Source organism: Callithrix jacchus, chromosome 11 (assembly GCF_049354715.1).
Source record: "Callithrix jacchus isolate 240 chromosome 11, calJac240_pri, whole genome shotgun sequence".
Lineage (NCBI taxonomy): Eukaryota > Metazoa > Chordata > Mammalia > Primates > Cebidae > Callithrix > Callithrix jacchus.
This window is the reverse complement of record NC_133512.1, coordinates 77,676,456-77,698,734: the sequence shown is the minus strand read 5'-3', so window position 1 is coordinate 77,698,734 and position 22,279 is coordinate 77,676,456. Positions and strand designations below refer to the sequence as shown.

General features: G+C 36.8%; 1 protein-coding gene and 1 pseudogene across 6 annotated transcripts in view; one reads left to right on the top strand and one right to left on the bottom strand.

Annotated features, from left to right (window-relative positions):
* Positions 1-22,279, top strand: part of COG5 (component of oligomeric golgi complex 5) — a 377,608-nt gene that overhangs the window by 322,802 nt on the left and 32,527 nt on the right. For all 5 annotated transcript variants that reach the window (XM_078343129.1, XM_078343126.1, XM_078343128.1 and 2 more), the window contains 2 exons: positions 8,589-8,692; positions 20,839-21,076. In XM_078343129.1, coding sequence (XP_078199255.1) covers positions 8,589-8,692; positions 20,839-21,076 — 342 coding nt within the window. The remainder of the gene's footprint in view (positions 1-8,588; positions 8,693-20,838; positions 21,077-22,279) is intronic.
* LOC100396680 (heterogeneous nuclear ribonucleoproteins C1/C2 pseudogene) lies at positions 3,369-5,123 on the bottom strand (annotated as a pseudogene). Its single transcript, XR_013524075.1, has one exon. The product of XR_013524075.1 is annotated as a heterogeneous nuclear ribonucleoproteins C1/C2 pseudogene (transcript).

Below are 22,279 nucleotides of genomic sequence, written 5' to 3'. Positions count from 1 at the left end.
GTCTTCTATTCTGTAATTCCAAATTTTTCTTCTAGCAGTAACTATTAAACATTGTTTTATCACTACCCAAAATAAGCACATTTTACTTTGTGCCCTCATACATAATACATAAGCATTTACAAATATATACATAGATTTGTAATTGCATAAAGTGTACGTCTGTACACATTTATCTATAGTTGATACAGCAGTTTCATAAAATAATACTTATCCTTATTTTGTGTACGCATTCTGATATTTTCTATGCTAAACGATTACTTTTTAAAACATGATAGTGACCCACTGAATTGATTTTTTTGACTTCTAATGATCAGACACAACTCATAGTTTCAGAAAGTCCATTCTCTAGATTAAGACAGAAGAATGCCTTCACTTTGTTTGACGATAAAAATCACTTGGAGAGTTAAAAATAGAAATTACTCAGAGATTATATTTCAGTCTAGGGTAGTTTCTTTGAATCTTTGTTTTTAACAGACAAAAATTATTCTTTTAATATTAGTCACTTGGGCAGGGAGTTGGAGTCAGTGCAGGGAAAATTGCCCTAATCTTGGGCTGCAGCCGTCACTGAGGTTTGCTTACCAGGACCAGTACTGTGTGGAGCTGGGTGCTGCACTTTGCATGCAGATTTTGCCTTTAAGAACTGGATAAGAGAAGACTGACAATAAGTACAAGGCCCTCCTGCAGTGGCCTCATCAGTTAGAGACTTAATTGCTCGTGTTAATACACTAGTGAACGTTTAGACTTTGCTATTTAAGTCTTATAAAAAACTCTTATGACTTATTAAGTAAAATGTAAACATAACCCCCAGACAGGATAAAAAAGAATGTTGAATTTCATAAAATTGTAGGAAATTCATTAAATTACTTTGAATTCAAGGTAGACAGTTATGATGTACAAATGCCTGCAGCCCAAACTAAAAATCTATTTAATTTTATTTGATAGAGAAGATATTAAACATACTTTTTAACTTACTGAAAAATATAGATATAGACATATAACAGTCCTTTCTTCTCTGCCTTGCTGAGATTTTATCCAAAATTAAATGTTATTGTAGGCTTGAGGTTCATCATTATGTATTTTTTTCATTTATTCAAAAATATTTATTACCATATGCCAGGTATTAGTGATACACAGTGAAAAGTCACAAATAAAGTCCTTTCCCATGTGGAGCTTTTATTGTAGTGTGGAACCCAGTGGCAACAAGTGCTATGATGAAAAATAGAGCACAGTAAAGGATGGAGAATGGGGAATGGAAGGAAAGTGCTATTTTATGTAGGCCTCTCTAATCAAGAGACATTTTAACAAAAATCTGAAGGAACTGAAGGAGTGAGCCAAGCAGCCATCTGGGGCAAGTGTTCCAGGAATAGAGACCTGAATTGGACAACCTTGTAATATTCACAGAACAGCCAGGAGGCCAGAGTGGCTTGAGCAGAGTGAGTGACAGCAAAGGAGCAGGAGTGAAGTTGGAGAGGGAGCATAGCAGGGGTGGAGTGGAGTGCAGAACATGCAGAGTCTCCATCATCACATATTCTAAGCATTGTCTAATATGTCGCAAATGGCATAATTAATATTGAGTATACATTTAGAGTTATTTCATTATAACCACCATAGCTATAAGTATCATTCAAACACCTTGGCCCAGTAAATCTGATCCATTTTTTACTGAGATTTGTCTTGTGAAGATAGTGATTACATTGCCAAATTTATATATGGCAAGGCTTCTTTCTCCCTTTTCGTGTGGGTTTGATGCTCTATATAAAGGAATATTCCAGATTGCTGAGGCTCCAATATTTTTGTAATTTTAACTATTTTAGGTAACTATTTTAAATGTATAACATATTTTAACTATTTTAAATGTATAACATATTTCCTTGCTTTGTAAAGAGCATATGAAATACAATCTTTCTCAGTTTCCTTGTTAGTTGTTAGTTTCTATCCATCCTTGAAATGAAGGCATTCCCCAAGATGCTCTCTTCTCTTCCTATTTCATATTTTCCCTAAGTGGGAAACCTTACCCAGCAATAAAGTTTTCTGTGTAAACCTTCATATCTTATGCAAGTAGAGATTTTTCTTTCTTACCTTCTGATCTTTATACCTGTTTTTCTGTGCCTCGTTTCACTGTCCAGCATCTGTTGTACAGTGTTGAATAGAACTGGTGAGAATGGACCTCATTCACTCGTTTCTGACTTGGAGGAAAGCATTTGGTATTTTACTATTTTAAGTCTAGTATTAAGTATAGGTTAATGATGTAATAATGTTAGCTGTAGGTTTTTAATAGCTGGCCTTTGTCAGACTAAACAAGTTCCCTTCTACTCTTAGTTTTCTATTTATTTATTATAAATAATGTTGAGTTTCATTAAACAACTTTTTCTACATCTATTGAAGTAATCATATGGCTGTACTCTTTTATTCTGCTAATGAAGTATATTATAGTAATTTATTTCCAAATATCAAACAAACCTTAGACATGATGTATTACCCTTTTTATGTACTCCTGGATACTTAATGTATCCTTTTATGTATTCCTGGATACTGATTCACTTAATTTTTGTTAAGGATGTTTACATCTATATTCATAAGGAATATTGTTATAAAATTTTCTATGTCTTTATGTGGTTTTGGTAGCAATTTAATACTGGCCTCACTACATGGATTTGAATGTTTCTTCCTCTTCTGTTTCCTACAAGAGTTTATGTAGAATTTGTATTATTTTTTTCCTTAAGTGTTTAGTAGAATTCACCAATGAAGCCATCTGGGCCTGTAGTTTTCTCTGCAGAAAGGCTTATAACTACATATTAATTCATTTAATAGACAAAAGGCTATTTGTGTTATCTATTCTTCTTAAATGAGCTTTGATACTTTGTGATGTTGAAGGTGTTTGTCTACTCACCTTAGTTATTTCATTTGTCAGAATAATCTACATAATACTTAAAATCCTTTTGTGCTTGGTTGATTGCTTTGTTTAAAGATGGTGTCCCACTATGTTGCCCAGGCTGGAGTGCAGTGGCTATTCATTGGCACAATTATAGCATGCTACAGCCTTAAACTCCTGGGCTCAAGGGATCCTTCTGCCTAAACCTTTGAAGGGCTGGAACTACAGGCATCCACCACCGTGCTGAGCTCACTTAACTATCTTTTTGATGTCTTTAGGACCTATGAGGATAACCTCTTTTTCATTTTTGATGTTGTTATTTGTGTTCTGTTTTTTTCTTGATCAGTCCAGCTAGTTTAGCAACTGTGTTAATCTTTTCAGTGAAACAGCTTTTAGCTTTATTAGTTTTCTATTTTATTGATTTCTGTTTTTATCTTTTTTAATTTTCTTCTTTTTGCTGGCGTCAAGATTTTCTGTTTATCTTTGGATTTGTGAATTTTCTTTACTTTTTTTTTTTTTTTTTTCCTCCAAATTCCTGGTTTAATAAGGACTTGTTTATTTTGAAGAAAAAAGGTCCCAAACATCAGGCTGTTCACAAAAATAACCCACAGTATCAACTTTAGAAAACAAATCTTAAGACTATAACACTATTTTTCTAGAGGATGCATTTGACATGCCAACTCTCATTCACAAAAATACATCGTTACATTTGTGTTGAACTGCCCCACAGAGCACACTAATGTTGGGGTGTAACACACATACTTCTAACTCAAAGCTGCTTTCAGGAGCTACTCAACTAAATGAGATTGCCTTTGCAGTTAGGGAAGCAACTACTGAACATATGTATGAATGAAAAGAACTGTACTCCCTTCATAACAAGAGATTATTTTGGAGACAGTTGATAAAAACCATACATCCTTTTTATTGTTAAGTCATAAAGAGGTATCAAAATTAAAAGCAAAAATTACAGGGTAAGACTTAACAAAACTACTAGGAGCGTCAAAAAGGAAGTGAAAATGGGACTAGGCGCAGGGAAATATGAATTAATGAACATGGGAAAGACAAGGATGGGGAGAATAGTGAGCATGTGCTGAAGATACTAGGGGAGAGGATCTGGTGAAAAATTTGATCTTAGACAAGCGCCTAGGTAAAGAAATAATGGGATAAGATTTCTAAACCCCACTATGTGCTTAAGAGTCATCCTCGCCATTGGCGCTGTCTCTGTCATCCTCTCCTTCCTCAGCCTCTTTTTCATCATCCTTGATCAACTCCAGCTGGTCATCCCCCCGATCTTCATTATCATCATCATCCAGTAGGTCCCCCTCCTCAGCAGAGTCATCTGCACCCCCCTCAGACTCCATCTTCACATTAGTCTCATCTTTCTTCACGGAGCTGCTGCTCTGCTCGTCTTCTGACTTATCATTCTTCATCTCTACTGCTTGTTTGCTCTGTTCCTTTTCAATTTTTTCCAGGTTTTCCAGGAGAGAATCCACTTTTTGTTTTATCTGGGTCAGTTCCTTCTTAATGGCCTGAAGGTCATCTCCTTTCAATTTTCCAGACTTGGAAGATCCCCGCTGTCCACTCTTAGAATTGAAGCCACTTTTGCCCCTTCGTGAGGTGTTTCCTGATACACGCTGACGTTTCGAGGGCACTACAGCCCGAGCAATAGGAGGAGGAGGAGGAGGTACACGTGCTGGGTAACTGTACATCCTATCATAATAATCCCGTTGAAAGTCATAGTCCAAGTCAAAAGAGGAGCCGTACATCTCCGCTGCAGATCGTTTCACACCTGCTTTTCCTCGGTTCACTTTTGGCTCTGCGGCCAGGTTAATATCTAAAACCTGGCCAGCAATCATTCTGCCATCCTCTCCTGCTACAGCAGCCCGGGCATTTCTCTCATTAACATATTGAACGAAGGCAAAGCCCTTATGAACAGAGCAGCCCACAATTTTGCCATACTTCGAAAAGATTGCCTCCACATCAGATTTCTTGACCACGAGAGTGTTGAGATTCCCAATGAACACACGGGAGTTCATGGAGCGAGGATCTGTCTTGTTGGTAACGTTGCTGGCCATTGTGTTTGATGATAAGGTTTGTCACAAAGCCGAAAATGTAGCTGAAGATCAAAAAAATCTCACAGGAGGGAGGAGGGAGAAGAGATTCGATTCTGAGTCTGCTACTCCCGGGTTCTACGTGCAGAAGCCGACTGCTGCTGGAGGTCGGCAATGCGGAGACAACCGCTCAATCTTCGTCTCTTCACAAAATGGCCTCTTTACTTTTTTTTAAAGATTTTCTTGAGACTTTACATCATTGATTTTAGACTACTTTCCCCACAAATAAACATTTAATGATATAAATTTTCCACTAATTTTTCTATGATATATATTTATTCAGTTTGAAATATTTTTCTAATTTCCTTTGTGATTTCTTATTTGTGTTATGGCTTATTTAGAAATGTGTTTTTAAAATTTCTAATTACTTTTGGATTCTGTATATATCTTGTTACTGATTTCTGATTTAATTCTGACAACAATTAAATGTTGATGATTTTACCTTTCTTTAAGTAAAAGCAAGTTTATTAAGAAAAGAAACAAGGCCGGGCGTGGTGGCTCATGCCTGTAAGCACTTTGGAGGCCAAGGCGGGTGGATCACCTGAGGTCGGGAGTTCAAGACCAGCCTGACCAACATGGTGAAACCCCGTCTTTATTAAAAAAAAAAAAAAAAAAAAAGACAAAAAGAAAAGAAACAAAAGAATGACTACTTCTTAGGCAGAGCAGCCAAATGATGATTTTTTAAATAATTATTTTAAATTAAATCATCATTTAAAATCTGATGAGTTTAAATTAAATTTTATCATGTGAGTGTGATGGCAATGAACTCTCCTAATTTTCTTTTGCCAGAATGTATTTTACTCACATCTTTGAAGGATATTTATACAGAAAACATAATTAAGGATTTGAGAGGTTTTTTTTCTCTCAGCACTTAAAATATGTTCTACTGTTTTCTGGCCTCCATGCTTTCTAATAAGAAGTCATTACTTATTAAAATTATTTCCCTTGTATGTAATTTTTTTTTCCTCGTTTCAAGATTTTCTGTTTATCTTTGGTTTTCAGCAGTTTATGGTGTGCCTAGGCATAGTTCGCATCAAAATTATCCTGTTTGGGATCTGCTGACCTTCCTGAAACTGTAAATTCATGCTTTTCATTATTTTGGAAAGTTTGAGGCATTTTTCCCTCACAAGTAGTTTAGCTGCCTTATTCTTTCTTTGCCACATTCTTTTCTCTTCTTATAGGACTTCAGTCACCAGTATATTAGACATTTTGCAGTTGTTTCATAGGTTTAGTTATTTTTTAGTATGTTTTCTCTTCTCTAGAGGGATTTCTGTTAATTCTGTCTTCAGGTTCATTGATTCTTTCCTCTGTCATCACTACATAAAATTCTTCTACTAAGCCTATCCAGTCAGTTTTAAAATTTCAGATAGTATAATTTTTTTAGTTTAAAGTTACCTTTTTTTTTTTTTACATTTTATTCACTCTACTGAGATATATTATTATTTTATTTATTGTGAGCATATTTTTCTTTGCCTCATTGAGGTTCTTGCCTGATAATTCTAGAGTCTGGTTTATCTCAGGGTTGGCATCTCTTGATTGTCTTTTCCTTAGAGAATTGATAACATTTCCTAGCATTTTCTATATGTAGTAATTTTGAGCAAATCCTAAGCACTGTGAATGTTATGTTTTGTAGAACTGGGAATTTTTTTTTTACATTTCTTATAAGCATGTCGATTTTGCTTTAGCAGACAATTAACTTGGTTATATTCAAACTGTGTACTCATACCTGCAGTTGGCCACACCTCAGTCAGTTCACTTCTTTAAGCCTCAATTGCAAGCCACATTTAGTTTGCTGTCCACTTGCATTGTTAATGAGTTAGCTGAAGATTTGTGCTGAGTTTAAGCATAAAATTAGGCCGTCCTCTCCAGCTCTGTCCTTTTGAAGCTCCCTCTCTCAGTCTCCAGCAGCTCTGTACCACTGCTGTGACCTCATAGTTATACTCCTTTTTTTTTTGTAGTCTAATTCATTCAGTTTATTATCCAACATGATTTTTCCTAAATCCAAATCATTAACCACATTTTTTGTATTGCTTAAAACACATCATTGGTTTCCTAGTCCCTTTAGGATAAATTCCTAACTTTTTAGTAGCCTGTACAAAGTATACCTCTTACTGCCTCTGTTTCTTCCAAACACTTGTAATCTATATGTGCTGTATGCCTTGTGGTTGTCCAAGTACCTCAGCTTTCCCAAACTCCTATGCCTGGGAAAATCCAAGACTTTTTTGGTGTTAACATGATGCTCAAAGGAAGTATTCACTGGACCTTTCCAGATTTTGGATTTTGGGCTACTCAACCTGTATAACTTTTTAACTATTGTCACTGGACTCTGAGCTCCCATATGGAGGGCAAACTATATGTACACACACACACACACACACACACACACTCTCTCTCTCTCGCACACATACATGCATACATACCTACACACACATTTCTGTACATTGTATATTTATTTTTACCTGTGATTAAGGGCTATAGATTAGGAATTTAATGATTAAGGATTCTATATTTTACCTTTCCTCATTGATTTTGATGATTTGTTTGAGCCAAAACTGTCTATCTTCATCATATTTATTTATCTTTGAAGTGACTATAATATGCTTACTTTTTTAATTATAACTGTTTTAAGCCTCAGTCATTATTTCCATACCAAAACTCATAACTAAGACCTAGGATTTTACATCAAGTAACTGATGATTTACTCCCCATTGAACAGTTTCTTAACCATGGCACTGCTGACATTTTGGGCTAGGGAATTCTTTATTATAGGGGCTGTTCTATGTTCCATAGGATGTTTCGCAGCATCTTTGTCCTCTACCCACTAGATGCTAGTAACAAACTTGTACCCCTGTCCCCAATCGTGACAATAAAAAATGTCTCCGAACAATACCAAATGTTTCCTGGAGAGCAAAATTGCCCACGGTTGAAAATCACTGCTGTAGAACTCTCAACAGAAACCTAACTCTTAAAATGCCCAACTGTTGTCCCCTATTAGAATCATTGTACTGGAGCCTACTTGAGGGTAGAAGGTGGGAGCAGGGAGAAGGAGCAGAAAAAATAACTATTGGGTACTAGGCTTAGTGCCTGGGTGATGAAATAATTTGTACAACAAATCCCCATGACACAGCAAACCCCTATAATAAACCTGCACATGTACCCCTGAACCTAAAAGTTAGAAACAGTCAATGTCTGTTTATTATATTCACTTTGGTTAAAATCATATGATGTTGTTCCAGTTCTTAGTTACTTTTGGTCTTACCTAACTCTTGTGTGAAACTTAAATGTGTTCATTTGCTTTACCTCATTAGTTGAACTACTGTCTTCTTCTGTATGCCTTCCTTTCTCTATGGGCAGATTTAACCACTGAACCTTTTGGAAAAAATGACAAGAGTGGGGATATTGAAGTTGTTCAGTGCCATGTTCCACGTATTTTAAGCTTTAAAAATCATTGCTGATAGTGGTTAGGGAGAGGAGCAGACTTCTGTTAACTTAGTCTGCATTTGATATAATATGAAAACTGTTAGTCACGGTGTTTCTCACATCTCAGATTTCTTTGTGTTGGTCTTCTTTAATTTTGCCTCTTATTCTTTTTCTCTTCTTTTCAGGCTATTCATGCTCTTATGGAAAATGCTGTGCAACCCTTACTCACTTCTGTGGAAGATGCTATAGAGGCCATAATCATCACCATGCATCAAGAAGATTTTTCTGGGTAATTACTTCCAACCAAATTTTTACTAACTTTTACTGCCTTTGTTTTCTATTCCCACCTCTACCCTTACTCCCTAAGCTGCCCTGCCATCCAGCGCCTTGTTCCTTTTGTGATGGCATTAGCTTCCAGCCTTCTCCATTGTCCAATGTGAGCGCCATTCACAGATTAACGTTCTTCAGTTCTCATTTTCATCACTTCTGTCCTCTTTTTAAATTTTTTTTCTTTATGAACAGTATCATATCACATGTATATAACATTTCTCTCATTGAAACATAAAATGAGTCTGTGGGACTCAGCCTGGCACTTCAGGACTTTTGGTAATTTGTACCCTCTTCCCTTCCCAAGCTTGTCTTTTTCCTTACTTCTCACAAATATCCTCGAGTTCAGCCTCTTTGTTACCCCTTGGCATAGGCATGGTATTCCTTGTATAAAATGCCCTCCCTCTGCCACTGTGCTAGTCCAAATCCTGCTTTGGCTCTGGGGCAAGCTCCGGCCCAACCTCCTCCAAGATTGATTTTTCTTCCTCGGAGGTTCTGTGGCAATCTAACTTGATCACATCACACCTAGCCACAAATGCTCTGGTGTTATTCCAGACCTGTTTCATATGTGTCTTGCTTATCCATATCATAGGTATCCTGAGAATAATAACCATAGTTACTAATATGATGTTTACAGAAATCTTTTAAAATAGAGTAAAATGGTTTTGATTCAGTATATTAGAAAAGTGTGGAGCATTTGGAATAGTTATTTGGAAATGCTTTTAAAAAACTTAACCATATTCTACAGCTAAACAGTCAAATATTAATATGTATTTTATATTCCTGAGTCCATAGTTAGTTACTGTTTTTGAAAAATCCTGTTTCTCTTTACGTTCTTGATCTTTTAAAGAATATCTTTTTTATGTAATTTCCTTCTGCTAGTATAGCTATTTGTAGAAAAATATTATTTCACTGTCCTCTATTTTTTCAAATTATTATTTCATTTACAAAGTTTCTTTTTTATTTTTTTAACTTTTATATTAGGTTTGGGGGCACATATGAGGGTTTGTTACACAGGTAAACACGTGTCATGGGGATTTGTTGTACATATTATTTTATCAGCTGGGTATTAAGCCCAGTACCCTGTAATTATAATTTCTGCTCCTCTCCCTTTTCCCACCCTCTCCCATCAAGTAGACCCCAGTGATGGTTGTTTTCTTCTTTGTGTTCATAAGTTCTTATCATTTAGCTCCCACTTATAAGTGAGAACATGTGGTATTTGATTTTCTGTTTCTGCAATAAGTTGCTGAGGATAATAGCCTCCAGCTTCATCCATGTTCCCATTAAAGACATGATCTCATTATTTTTATGGCTGCATAGTATTCCATGGTATATATGTACCACATTTTCTTTATCCAGTATGTCATTGATGGGCATTTAGGTTGATTCCATATCTTTGCTATTCACATGCATATCTTTTTATGGTAGAATGATTTATATCTCTCTGGGTATATACCCAATAAAGGGATTGCTTGCTCAAATGGTAGTTCTGCTTTTAGCTCTTTGAGGAATCACCATACTGCTTTCCACAGTGGTTGAACTGATTTACACTCCCACCACCAGTGTTACAAGTGTTCCCTTTTCTCTGCAACCTCACCAGCATTTTATTTTTTTGCCTTTTTAATGATGGCCATTCTGACTGGTGTGAGATGCTATCTCATTGCAGTTTTGATTTGCATTTCTCTAGTGATCGGTGGTGTTGAGCATTTTGTCATGTGATTGCTGGCCACATGTATGTCTTCTTTTGAGAAGTCTCTGCTCATGTGAGTTGCCTACTTTTTAATGGGGTTGTTTTTCTCTTATAAATTTGTTTAAGTTCCTTATGGATTCTAGATCTTAGACCTTTGTCAGGTACATAGTTTGCAAATATTTTCTCCCATTCTGTAGGTTGTCTGTTTGTCGATAATTTCTTTTGCTCTGCAGAAGCTCTTAGATTTAATTAGATCCCACTTGTCAATTTTTAATTTTATTGTGATTACTTCTGATGTCTTTGTCATGAAATCTTTACCTATTCCTATGTCCAGGATAGTATTGCCTAAGTTGTCTTCCAGGGATTTTATAGTTTGGAGTTTTACATGTAAGTCTTTAATTCATCTTGAGTTAATTGTTGTATATGGTATAAGGAAGGGGTCCTGCTTCAGTCTTCTGTGTATGAGTAGCTAGTTAGCCCAGCACCATTTATTGAATAGGGAATCTTTTCCCCGCTGCTTGCTTTTGTTAGCTTTGTCAAAGATCAGATGGTCGTAGATGTGCAATCTGATTTCTGGGCTCTCTATTCTGTTCTATTGATCTGTGTGCCTGTTTATGTACCAGTACCATGCTGTTTTGGTTACTGTAGCCTTGTAGTATAGTTTGAAGTCAGGTATCCTGATGTCTCCAGCTTTGGATTTTTGTTTTTTTTTGTTGTTGTTTTTTTTTTTTTTTGCTTAGGATTGTCTTGGCTATTTAGGCTCTTTTTTGTTCCCATATGAATGTTTAAATCTTTTTTTTTTTTTTTTAGTTCTGTGAAGAATGTCATTTGTAGTTTGATAGGAATAGCATTGAATCTGAAGATTGCTTTGGGCAGTATAACCATTTTAATTATACTGATTCTTCCTATTCATGAGCATGGAATGTCCTTCCATTTGTTTGTGTTTTCTCTTATTTCTTTGAGCAATGTTTTGTCATTCTCATTGTAGAGATCTTTTACCTTGCTGGTTACTGATATTCCTAGATATTGCATTCTTTTGTGGCAATTATGAATGGGATTGCCTTTCTCATTTGGTTTTCAGGCCGTTGGTGGTGTATAGGAATGCTATTGATTTTTGTATATTGATTTTGTATTCTGTGACTTAGCTGAAGTTGTTTATCAGCTGAAGGAGCTTTTGGGCCAAGACTATGGGTTTTCTAGATACAGAATCATGTCCTCTGCAAACAGAGATAGTAACTTCTCTTCCTATTTAGATGCTCTTTATTATTTCTTCCTCTTGCCTGGTTGCTCCAGCAAGGACTTCTAATACTGTGTTGAACAGAAGTGGTGAGAGAGGGCATCCTTGTCTTGTGCTGATTTTCAAGGAAAATGTTTCCAGCTTTACCCCATTCAGTGTAATGTTGGCTGTGGATTTGTCATGGATGGCTATTATTTTGAGGTATGTTCCTTCAGTAATTTATTGAGAATTTTTAACATGAGGGAATGTTGAATTTTATCAAAAGACTTACTTTTCTGTGTCTGTTGAGTAACCATGTGATTTTTGTCTTTAGTTCAGTTTATGTGAGGAATCACATTTATTGATTTGCATATATTGAACCAATCTTGTGTCCCAGGGATGACGCCTACTTGATTGGCCTGAAGTTTTTTGTTGTTGTTGTGTCTCTGCCAAGTTTTGGTATCAAGATGATGCTGGCCTCATAGAATGAGGGTTAGGGAGGAGTCCCTCTTCCTCAGTATTTTGGAATAGTTTCTGTAGGAATGGTATCAGCTCTTTTTTGTACATCTGATAAAATTTGGCTGTGAATCCATTAGGCGTCAAACTTTTTTTAGTTGGTAGGCTATTCATTACTGATTCAATTTTGGAACTCATTATTGGTCTATTCGGGGAATCAGTTTCTTCCTGGCTCAGTCTTAGGAGGGTGTATGTTTCGAGGAATGTATCCATCTCTTCTAGATTGTCTAGTTTTTGTGTGTAGAAGTGTTCATAGTAGTTTCTGATTTTTTTTTTTTCCTGTGGGGTCAGTAGTAACATTTTCTTCTCCATTTCTAATTGTGTTTATTTGGATCTTCTTTCTTTTCTTCTTTATTAGTCTAACTAGTGGCTTGTTTTGTTAATTTTTTCAAAAACAAACTCCTAGATTCATTGATCTTCTGAATGGTTTTCATGTCTCAACTTTCTTCAGTTCAGCTCTGATTTCTGTTACATCTCATCTTCTGCTAACTTTGGAGTTGATTTGTTCATACATTTCTAATTCTTTAAGTTGTAAAGTTAGATTGTCAATTTGAGATTTTTCTGGCTTTTCAATGTCAGCATTTGGTGCTATGAATTTTCTTCTTAACACTGCCTTAGCAGAGATTCTGATATGTTGTATCATTGCTCTCATTATCTTCAAAGAACTTCTTTTTTTGTTTTTGTTTTTTTGAGATGGAGTCATGCTCTGTCACCCAGGCTGGAGTGCAGTGGTGTGATCTTGGCTCACTGCAGCCTCCACCTCCCAGGTTCACATGATTCTCCTGCCTCAGCCTCCTGAGTAGCTGGGATTACAGGCCCACACCACCCCCATGCCCAGCTAATCTTTGTTTTTTGTTTTTTGCTTTTTTTTTTTAGTAGAGATGGGGTTTTGCCATGTTGGGCAGGCTGGTCTCCAACTCCTGACCTCAAGTGATGTGCCTGCCTCGGCCTCCCAAAGTGCTGGGATTACAGCTGTGAGTCACTATGCCTAGCCCAAAGAACGTTTTGATTGCTGCCTTAATTTCGTTATTTACCCAAAAGTCATTCAGGAGAAAGTTGTTTAATTTCCATGCAATTGCATGGTTTTGAGCGATTTTCATAGTCTTGACTTCTATTTGTATTGCACTGTGGTCTGAGAGTGTGTTTGGTATGATTGTGGTTCTTTTACATTTGTTAAGGATTTTATGTCCAGTTATGAGGTAAATATTAGAGTATGTGCCATGTGGTGATGAGAAGAATGTATATTCTGTTGTTCTGGGATGGAGAGTTCTGTAAAGGTCTATCAGTTACATTTGGTCCAATGTTGAATTAAGGTTTTGAATATCTTTCTTAATTTTCCGCCTTGATAATCTGTCTAATACTGTCAGTGGAGTGTTGAAGTCTCCCATCATTATTGTGTGGGAGTCTTTGAAGGTCTCTAAGAACTTGCTTTACGATCTGGGTACTCCTTTGTTGGGTGCATATGTATTTAGGACAGTTAAATCTTCTTGTCGAATTGAACCCTTACCATTATGTAATGCCCTTCTTTGTCTTTTTTTTGATGTTTGTTGGTTTGAAATCTGTTTTGCCTGAAATTAGGACTGCAACCCCTGGTTTTTTTGTGTGTGTTTTTCATTTGCTTGGTGTATTTTCCTTCATCCCTCTATTTTGAGCCTCTGAGTGTCATTACATGTGAGATGGGTTTCTGGGGTGATCTCAGTGTTCCTTCCCCATGTAGGAGGCAGCAGAGGAAGGGTACTAGTGGTTGTTGCCTAGAGTCGTTTGCTTGTCTCCTAGGGGATCCACCCCAAACAGATGCATGTTAACATTCACTCAGTGCAATCAACCCAGCAGGGAGCATCTGTGCTGTGCGCCCAAGCCAGGGGTTCTCTTGGTAACAAGCATTGGGGTGGGGGGGGGCAGAGGGACCTATGGGAGACAGACTGGCTTCCTCTCCTTGGGTTACTGTAGCTTGTTGGAGGTATGGATAGGGTACTTAGGGTCTTTGCTCCTTTGTTAGACCAAGGATGACGAGGGCACTTCCATTACAGGGGCAGTGGCAAAGAGGGTTTCAGCTGCCCCTGGAAGCTCTGCACATGGAGTTGCTGAGTTGCTGCTGGCTTGATAGGTCTGGCTAGGGATGGCTGGAGGCCCAGGCCTGCCCAATGAGGAGATTTGGGAACAGGTACCCATGTAACAGTCTGGCCACTTTTCCACAGGGCTGCTGCAGTATGCTTGGGGCCCTTTCCAGTTCCTAGTTGCCTCGGATTTTACAGTGCTTAGAGTTACCACCAGTGAAGGCACTTTTCTGGGCAAAGGAGGTTTGCCTCCCTGGCTCTGTGTTGCACCCAGGTGGGCCATTGTCCTGTTTTGCTTTTCTTCATTCTTCATGGATCAAGTTGTTTCCTTGATTAGTCTCTATCAGAGTACCTGCATGTGTCAGTTGAAGGTGTCATTTACTCACCCCTTCTGTTCCTCTCCATGAGAGCCATGCACACTAGCTAGCTGCTTCTAATCGGCCATCTTGGCCTCTCCCACATGGGAAATGTTAAAAGAGCAACATTTTGTTAAAAGAGCTTTTGCCTGTAATTGCAATGGTTTATGCCTGTGATTCCGCCCTCCTTTGGGAGGCTGAGGTGGGCAGACTGCCTGAGCTCAGGAGTTGGGGACCAACCTAGGCAACATAGCGAAACCCTGTTGCTACAAAAAATATAAAAATTAGCTGGGCATGGTGGTATGCATCTGTAGTTTCAGCTGTTTGGGGAGCTAAGGCAAGGGGATGGTTTCATCCCAAGGGAATTGAGGCTACAATGAGCTGTGATGATGCCATTGCACTCCAGCCTAGATGACAAAGTGAGATATTGTCTCAAAAAAGAAAAGATCAGTCTCTATTTTTAAATTGTATGAAGCACAGAAGGGTAAAGTGGATCTACCAAAAAAACAAACAAACAAAACTATATTTGGAACTCAATAGGACATAGGACTTTATAACTGCTGATTACCAATATTTGAGAGGAAATGGATTTTGTTCAAAAGTGATCTGAAGTGTCCCAGTTAGATCAATCATGAATGCTCCTCAGAAGGGAGCCAAAACAAGCTGATTTTTGAAGGCTTATTCTATAATAACAGTGGTCACATACTTTTAATTGGGGAGCTGCAACTAGTGCCTACAGATGACACATTAGATATTAACAGCTGACAGTTCCCAGATAGATATGTTTTTACTAATTTGCTTAAATACTAGTGAGCCAGATTGTTTCTTCAACTGATAAGTTGCGATGAGTATGAAGCATTATTTTAAGATGCCTAACATTGTCCTTATTTTTTATTTCCCAGTTGTTTTGGTGACTCCTTTTCAGCTCAGTTTATACAACAGTCATTTGAGATTCATGTATACATAGCAGTCAGTTGAGATTCCAGTGAAAACTGTTCTGCGTATATAGCAGTATAGGTGTATGGAACACTGCTGCTTTTAGATAAAGGATTGCCCCCAAAGCAGTAATTTTCCTACTTTGTATAGTCTTATGATTAGTAATTCTGTAATGTCATGTCATTTCATATGTGTATGGCTTATGTGAAATATGAGGTGGAGTTGGATTAGTCAAGAACCAAGAATTGCCTTTATTTTAGGGCCAGCCCTTAGGGATAACAATTAGAAAAATAATAGTGAAAACCTGACCCTTCAGACCCTCCATACCTATTCCTAGGTAAAAAGAATAAATCAAGTTTACCTTCAAGATGAACCTTATATGTAGTAGGGTTACAGAATCCCCTGCCATTTAAAGAGTAATCATCGGTTGGGTGTGGTGGCTCATGCCTGTAATCTCAGTACTTTAGGAGGCCAAGGCAGGTGAATCACTTGAGGTCAGTAGTTCAAGACCAGCCTGGCCAACATGGTGAAACCCCATCTCTACTAACAATACAAAAATTACCTGGACGTGGTGGCAGGCACCTGTAATCTAAGCTACTTAGGAGGCCGAGGCAGGAGATTTGCTTGAACCCAGGAGGCAGTTTGCAGTGGGCTGAGATCACACCACTGCACTCCATCCAGCCTGGGCAACAGAGTGAGATCGTGTCTCAAATTAATAAATAAGTAAATAAAGAGTAATCATCAACATGGCTTCTTGGTATTTGAAATTTATTTTAAAAGACTGGTCTATTTCTTTCCAAATTAGATAAAGTTTAAAATGTAAATGTCTACTTGACATGGAACATTGATTAAAATTGTTGCACTCAATGTAAAGTGACTCATATCTGATTACAGTTTTGAATAGGGAAGGGAAGGCAGTGATAGAAGAACTCTTAGATCGTTGAAGTAATAGATGAGCCACTTTGTGGAGGGGAAAGTACACACACAAAAGATTAGCAGCATGAAGATTAACATTCACTTCTCAGTTTTGCGTATGTTTGATTCTTCTGCCTTCAACTTCTCCATACTGACTACCATTATGTTATAACAACGCTTAAATTTCTTCATAACTCACTATTGCACTTTATCAATTTAAAATCTCCCACTAAAGGCTTTGGTATAATTGGGAAAACTGAGCTGTAGCAATAGTCAAGCAAGTTTGTATTCTGATAAATTAAATTCAAGCTTTCAGTCCACAATTATATCTGATAATATATATGTATATATCAAAACTTTGTCTAATAGATCACTTACTTTCTTTTAATTATGTTGACACATGCTTATGTAACTTGTTTTTTAATGTTATTTTTTACTCTTCAAGGATATCATTTCAACTGAGTAGATTAAAATTCTTGAGATAGTACTTGAAAGTAGCACCAAGTTAACACTGTACTTTTGATCAAGCATAAGAAATTATGAAGGACCCACTATCCACTGCCTACCAGAGACTTGCTTCATCTTCAAGGAAACACAAACTGAAAGTGAAGGGATAGAAAAAGATATTCTGTGCGAATAGAATCCAAAAGAAGACAGGGATAGTTAAACTTTTTATGAGACTAGATTAAGTTAAGAACTGTAAAATGAGATAAAGAAGGTCATTGAATAATGATAACGGAGTCACTTTATTAAGAAGATAAAACAAGTGTAAATACATATGTACCTAACATCAGAGCACCTAAATATGTAAAGCAAGTATCAGCATCTAAAGAGAGAAATTAATTGTAATTCAATAATAGTAGGAACTTTAATACCTCATTTTCAACAATGGCAGATCATCTAGTCAGAAAATTAATAAGGAAACACTGGACGGGAACTACTTTTTAAACTAAATGAACCTAGCAGATACATACAGAATATTCCATCCAACAGCAAGTGAACATATGTCTTCTCAAGTATACACAAAACTTGCTTCAGTCAATGTAAAGTGACTCATATCTGATTATAGTTTTGAACAGGGGCTTTGGAAAGGCAGTGAAGGAAGAACCTAGATCACTGAAGTGATAGATGAGCCCCTTTGCGGAGACTAAACACACAAAATATTAGTGGCGTGAAGATTAACATTCACTTCTCAGTTAGGCATATATTTAAATCTTCCATGTTATATATGTTTGGCCACAAACCAAGTCTGAACAAATTAAAGTGAATTGAAATAATATCAAGTATCTTTTCTAATCAAAATGGTATGACACTAGATATCAATAATATGAGAAATCTTGGAAATTTCACAAATTTGTGGAACTTAAACAACATGCTCCTGAACAACCAATGGATCAAGGAGAAATAAAAAATAGCTTGGGACAAATGAAGAAAATGGGGACAAAATGCATTTTGTTTAAACAAGGAAGTAAAAGATCTATACACTGAAAACTATAAAATATTAATGAAAGAAATCAACAAAGACACAAATAAATGGAAAGATATTCTGTGTTCATGAATTCAAAGAATATCATTAAAAGGTCCATACTACCAAAACCAGCCTGCAGATTTAATGCGGTCTCCACCAAAATTCCAAGGTCATTTTTCACAGAAATAGAAAATATAATCTTAAAATTCATATGGAACTACCAAAACCTCTGAATAGCCAAGGCAATCTTGAGCAAAAATAAAGCTAGAGGCATCATATTACCTAATTTCAAACTATATTACAGAGCTACATGATGATTAAAATGGCATGGTGCACTGGCATATAAATAGAAACACTGACCAATAAAACAGAGCAGAGAGCCCAGAAATGAGCTCACACATTTACAGTCAATTGATTTTTGACAGAGGTGCCAGGAACACACAATGGAATAAGGACAGTTCCTTCAATAAATGCGCATTAGTAAAACTGTATATCTACATACAGAAGAATGAAATTGGAAATCAAATGAAAATAGATGAAAAACTTAACACCTGAAACTAAAACTAACTGAAGAAAAGGGGAAAATCTGAGGAATAGTTTTTTTGGATTCGACCCTGGGAGCTCAGACTACAAAACAAAAATATACAAATATTACATTTATCTAAAAAGCTTCTAAACAGCAAAGAAAACAAGGGTGAAGTGACAACCTATGGATTGTGGAAAATATTTACAAGCCATACATCTGATACGGGGATTAACATCCACACTATGTAAGGAACTCAATAACAAAACAACCTGATTTAAATGTAGGCAAAGACCTGAGTAGACATTTCTTAAAGACATACTAACAAATGCAAATGGCCAACAGATACGTGAAAAAATGTTCAATATCCCTAATCATCAGGGGAATGCAAATTAAAACCACAATGAGATTTCACCTCACACCTGCAGAATGACTTATCAAAAAGATGAAAGATAACAAGTGTGAAAGATGATGTACAGAAAAGGGAACCCTTGTATACTGTGGTTGGAATGCAAATTAGCCATGATGGAAAACTGTATAGACATTTTGGCAAAAATTGAAAATAGAACTACCACATGATCCTGCAGTCCCGCTTCTGGACATGTAACCTAAGAACTTGAAATCAGTATGTCAGAAAGATACATGCACTTCCACGTTCATTGCAGCATTACTTAGAATAGCCAAGTTATGGAATCAATCTAAATGGCCACCAACATTTAGATTGATAAATGTATAAAGAAAATATGGTATACATACACAAAGGAATACCATCCAGCCTTCAGAAAGACAGGAATTCTGTTAATTGCAACAACATAGATAAACCTAGAGAAGATTATGCTAAGTGAAGTAAGCCAGACACAGAAAGACAAAGACCACATGACCTCACTTATATCCATTGTCTAAAACAATTGAACACATAGAAACAGAGTAGAATGGCAGTCAGCAGCAGCTAGGGGCTGGAAGGAATAGAAAGGTGCCCTTTGTACCTCAAAGGGTACAAAGTTGCAGTTAGGTGGAATAAATGATAAGTATTTAAGGTGATGGGTATGCTAATTTCATTGATTCCATCATTTCATAGGTATACATGTGAAATTACTGTATCCCATAACTGTATATGATTACAATTCATCAAAATTAAAAATGAAAAAAATATGAAAGAGATTGGCACCATTTTCGGGAAGGGGGGTTTCTTTTATTTGTTTGTTTGTTTTTGCAGCCTAGCCTTGTGCAGTGGCAAACCTAGAGTAAAGCTAGGTTATGCAGGTGTATCAATCTGGCAAAACCAAACCCCACATGAAGATAGCCATCATTTACTAAGGCTCCCTGTACCCAAGCAGCACTCCACCATGTGATGATACTGCTAACAAAAACGTTCCTCCATGCACCCTTTAGCAGCCTTGCTGTTGCTGGCACAGTCTTATACCTTTATGAAATCCCTTCCTGCTGGAACACAGGCTTGCTTTCTCCATCTCTATATGCTTCTGGAAGCGATGGACCTCTAGTTAGCATCCTATTTATAGTAACCACTGCTGTATTTGAAGACAGCTAAGTTCAACTTATTCTTTTGCTCTAAGCATTTTAGTCATAGCTGTTGTTCTTCTGTAGATCACCAATTTCTCTACGTCATTCTCAGAATATGGAACCACTTAACTTGCTTTTTGAAAAAGATTCAGCATGATGTAGCCAGTGATCTCATTTATTAGAAAATATCAGGCGTTAGTTTTGGTATATCTCTTTCCTATAAGTATTTGACATTCTTTTAATATATTCCTTAAAGAGCAATTATAAACATTTATAAATTATAAATAGTGTTTCATGGGGCATCAGCTGGCATCATTTGTTGATCCAAATTAAAGCCTTTCCAAACCTCATCATCTGGAGGAAAAAATTGCATACCATGTGTACTGTTACATAACCGTTTCCACAGTCAGAATTCTGTTGGACGGATCAGATTAAATAACATAAGAGCAGAGAGATCTTTGCCAAGAATTGCATAGGGAAAGCAGTATTTTCTGCCATTGCAGAGTGTAAAATGCTATTTAAGGATTTATTATTGATACATTCATTTACCAGGCAAAACATGTGAATGGATTGAGAGTTAAGAGGCTGGGAGGGACCTTGAGAGGCCAGAGAGTGGTACTTGTATGATTCATCCAAGACAGATAGTTGTCTATTTCATTCTTAATAATCTTTAGATAAATGAATTCTAAAATTCCTTCAGTAATTCTCCTAGCATCTAAACCACTTTTTAAAATGTAATTTAAACATTGTTTTCTGTGAACACTTATAAAAAATAAATAATTACTTTTATACCATTAAGGGAAAACATTACAAAAGATTTAAATAGCAGCATTGGTGGGAAGAGGAGTACAAAATCAAAGAGTACATTTTAGTGCATCAGTGCTGAAAAGGACTACTTTTTCTTTTACAGGTCATTACCCAGCTCAGGAAGACCTGATGTTCCTTGTTCTCTGTACATGAAGGAGCTACAAGGATTCATTGCCAGAGTTATGAGTGACTATTTTAAACACTTTGAATGCTTGGATTTTGTCTTTGACAACACTGAGGCTATTGCCCAAAGAGCAATTGAACTTTTTATCCGCCATGCCAGTCTCATAAGACCTCTTGGTGAAGGTGGGAAAATGCGACTTGCTGCTGATTTTGCACAGGTAAATTGATAGATTGCTACAAAAGAAAAAAGGTTTGGGCCTCAATATTAGCTATTAAATGAAAGACTGTGTTTTCATCAGTGTTTTTAAAGAGTTGTAGCATGAAGAAAAGTTAGCCCATTTAAGCCTAAATGGTTTAAAAAAAAAAAAAAAAGAGTTTAAAGATACTTTTATACCAGATACGTTTTTAACAAAATAATCCTCCCTCTCTTTGGTATGTCAAGGTTACGGTGAAACAGCTCATTCCATAGGAAAGCAACACTTCCCGTTTTTCCTTAATATGGGATTTTCTCACTGTTTTACTGTCCCAACAGGTCAGACATTGCTGGCCAATAATGTAGGCAGTGAAATCATATTTCATACAGTGAAAAGAGACTGCTTGTTACCATGTCACCATTCCTAGGCAGTGCTCCCATTCATTTAAATGCACAGTAGGCCAGATAGACAGAGTCTGATTATTTATTCTCCCTCTATCAGGTAGAATACAGTTCTTCTCTGTGGCTAGCTTTGAAATCATTTCAACCTATCTGATATGTGTGTGAGATAGAATGACATTAAAATAGGAAAACATTATTAGGTCTTATAGAAAGGGGTTTTTTTCTTTATCCATGAGACAGATTTTTAAAAGCCTTTCATTAGTATCAGAGGCAGTGAAGACAAACTTCAAACATGCTTTTATTAAAAGATTCAGAAACAAAGGTGATTGTTATTTTTTGTATAGCATACCAAGGGCAAAAAAACATTTTTGTTTTTTTGAGACAGAGCCTTGCTCTGTCGCCCAGGCTGGAGTGCAGTGGCACAATCTTGGCTCACTGCAACCTCCATCTTCAGGTTCAAGCGATTCTTCTGCCTTAGTCTCCCAAGTAGCTGGGACTACAGGCACAGACCACTAGACCTAGCTAATTTTTATATTTTTAGTAGAGACAGGGTTTCACCATATTGGCCAGGTTGGCCTTGAACTCCTGACCTCGTGATCCACATGCCTCAGCCTCCCAAAGTGCTAGGATTACAGCTCTGAGTCGCTGCACCCAGCTGGTAAAAATAATTTTTAAGCTTTTCAAAGCTGTTAGCTTTACTAGTCTAAAGAGTAATTGAAATGAATTCTTCACAACTGTTTGCCAGGTCCTCCCTGCTTATAAAGATAAATGTTAATGTCAATATTTATTCTGTGTGTATCCGGGAGAGTGTCTTGCTTCATTATTT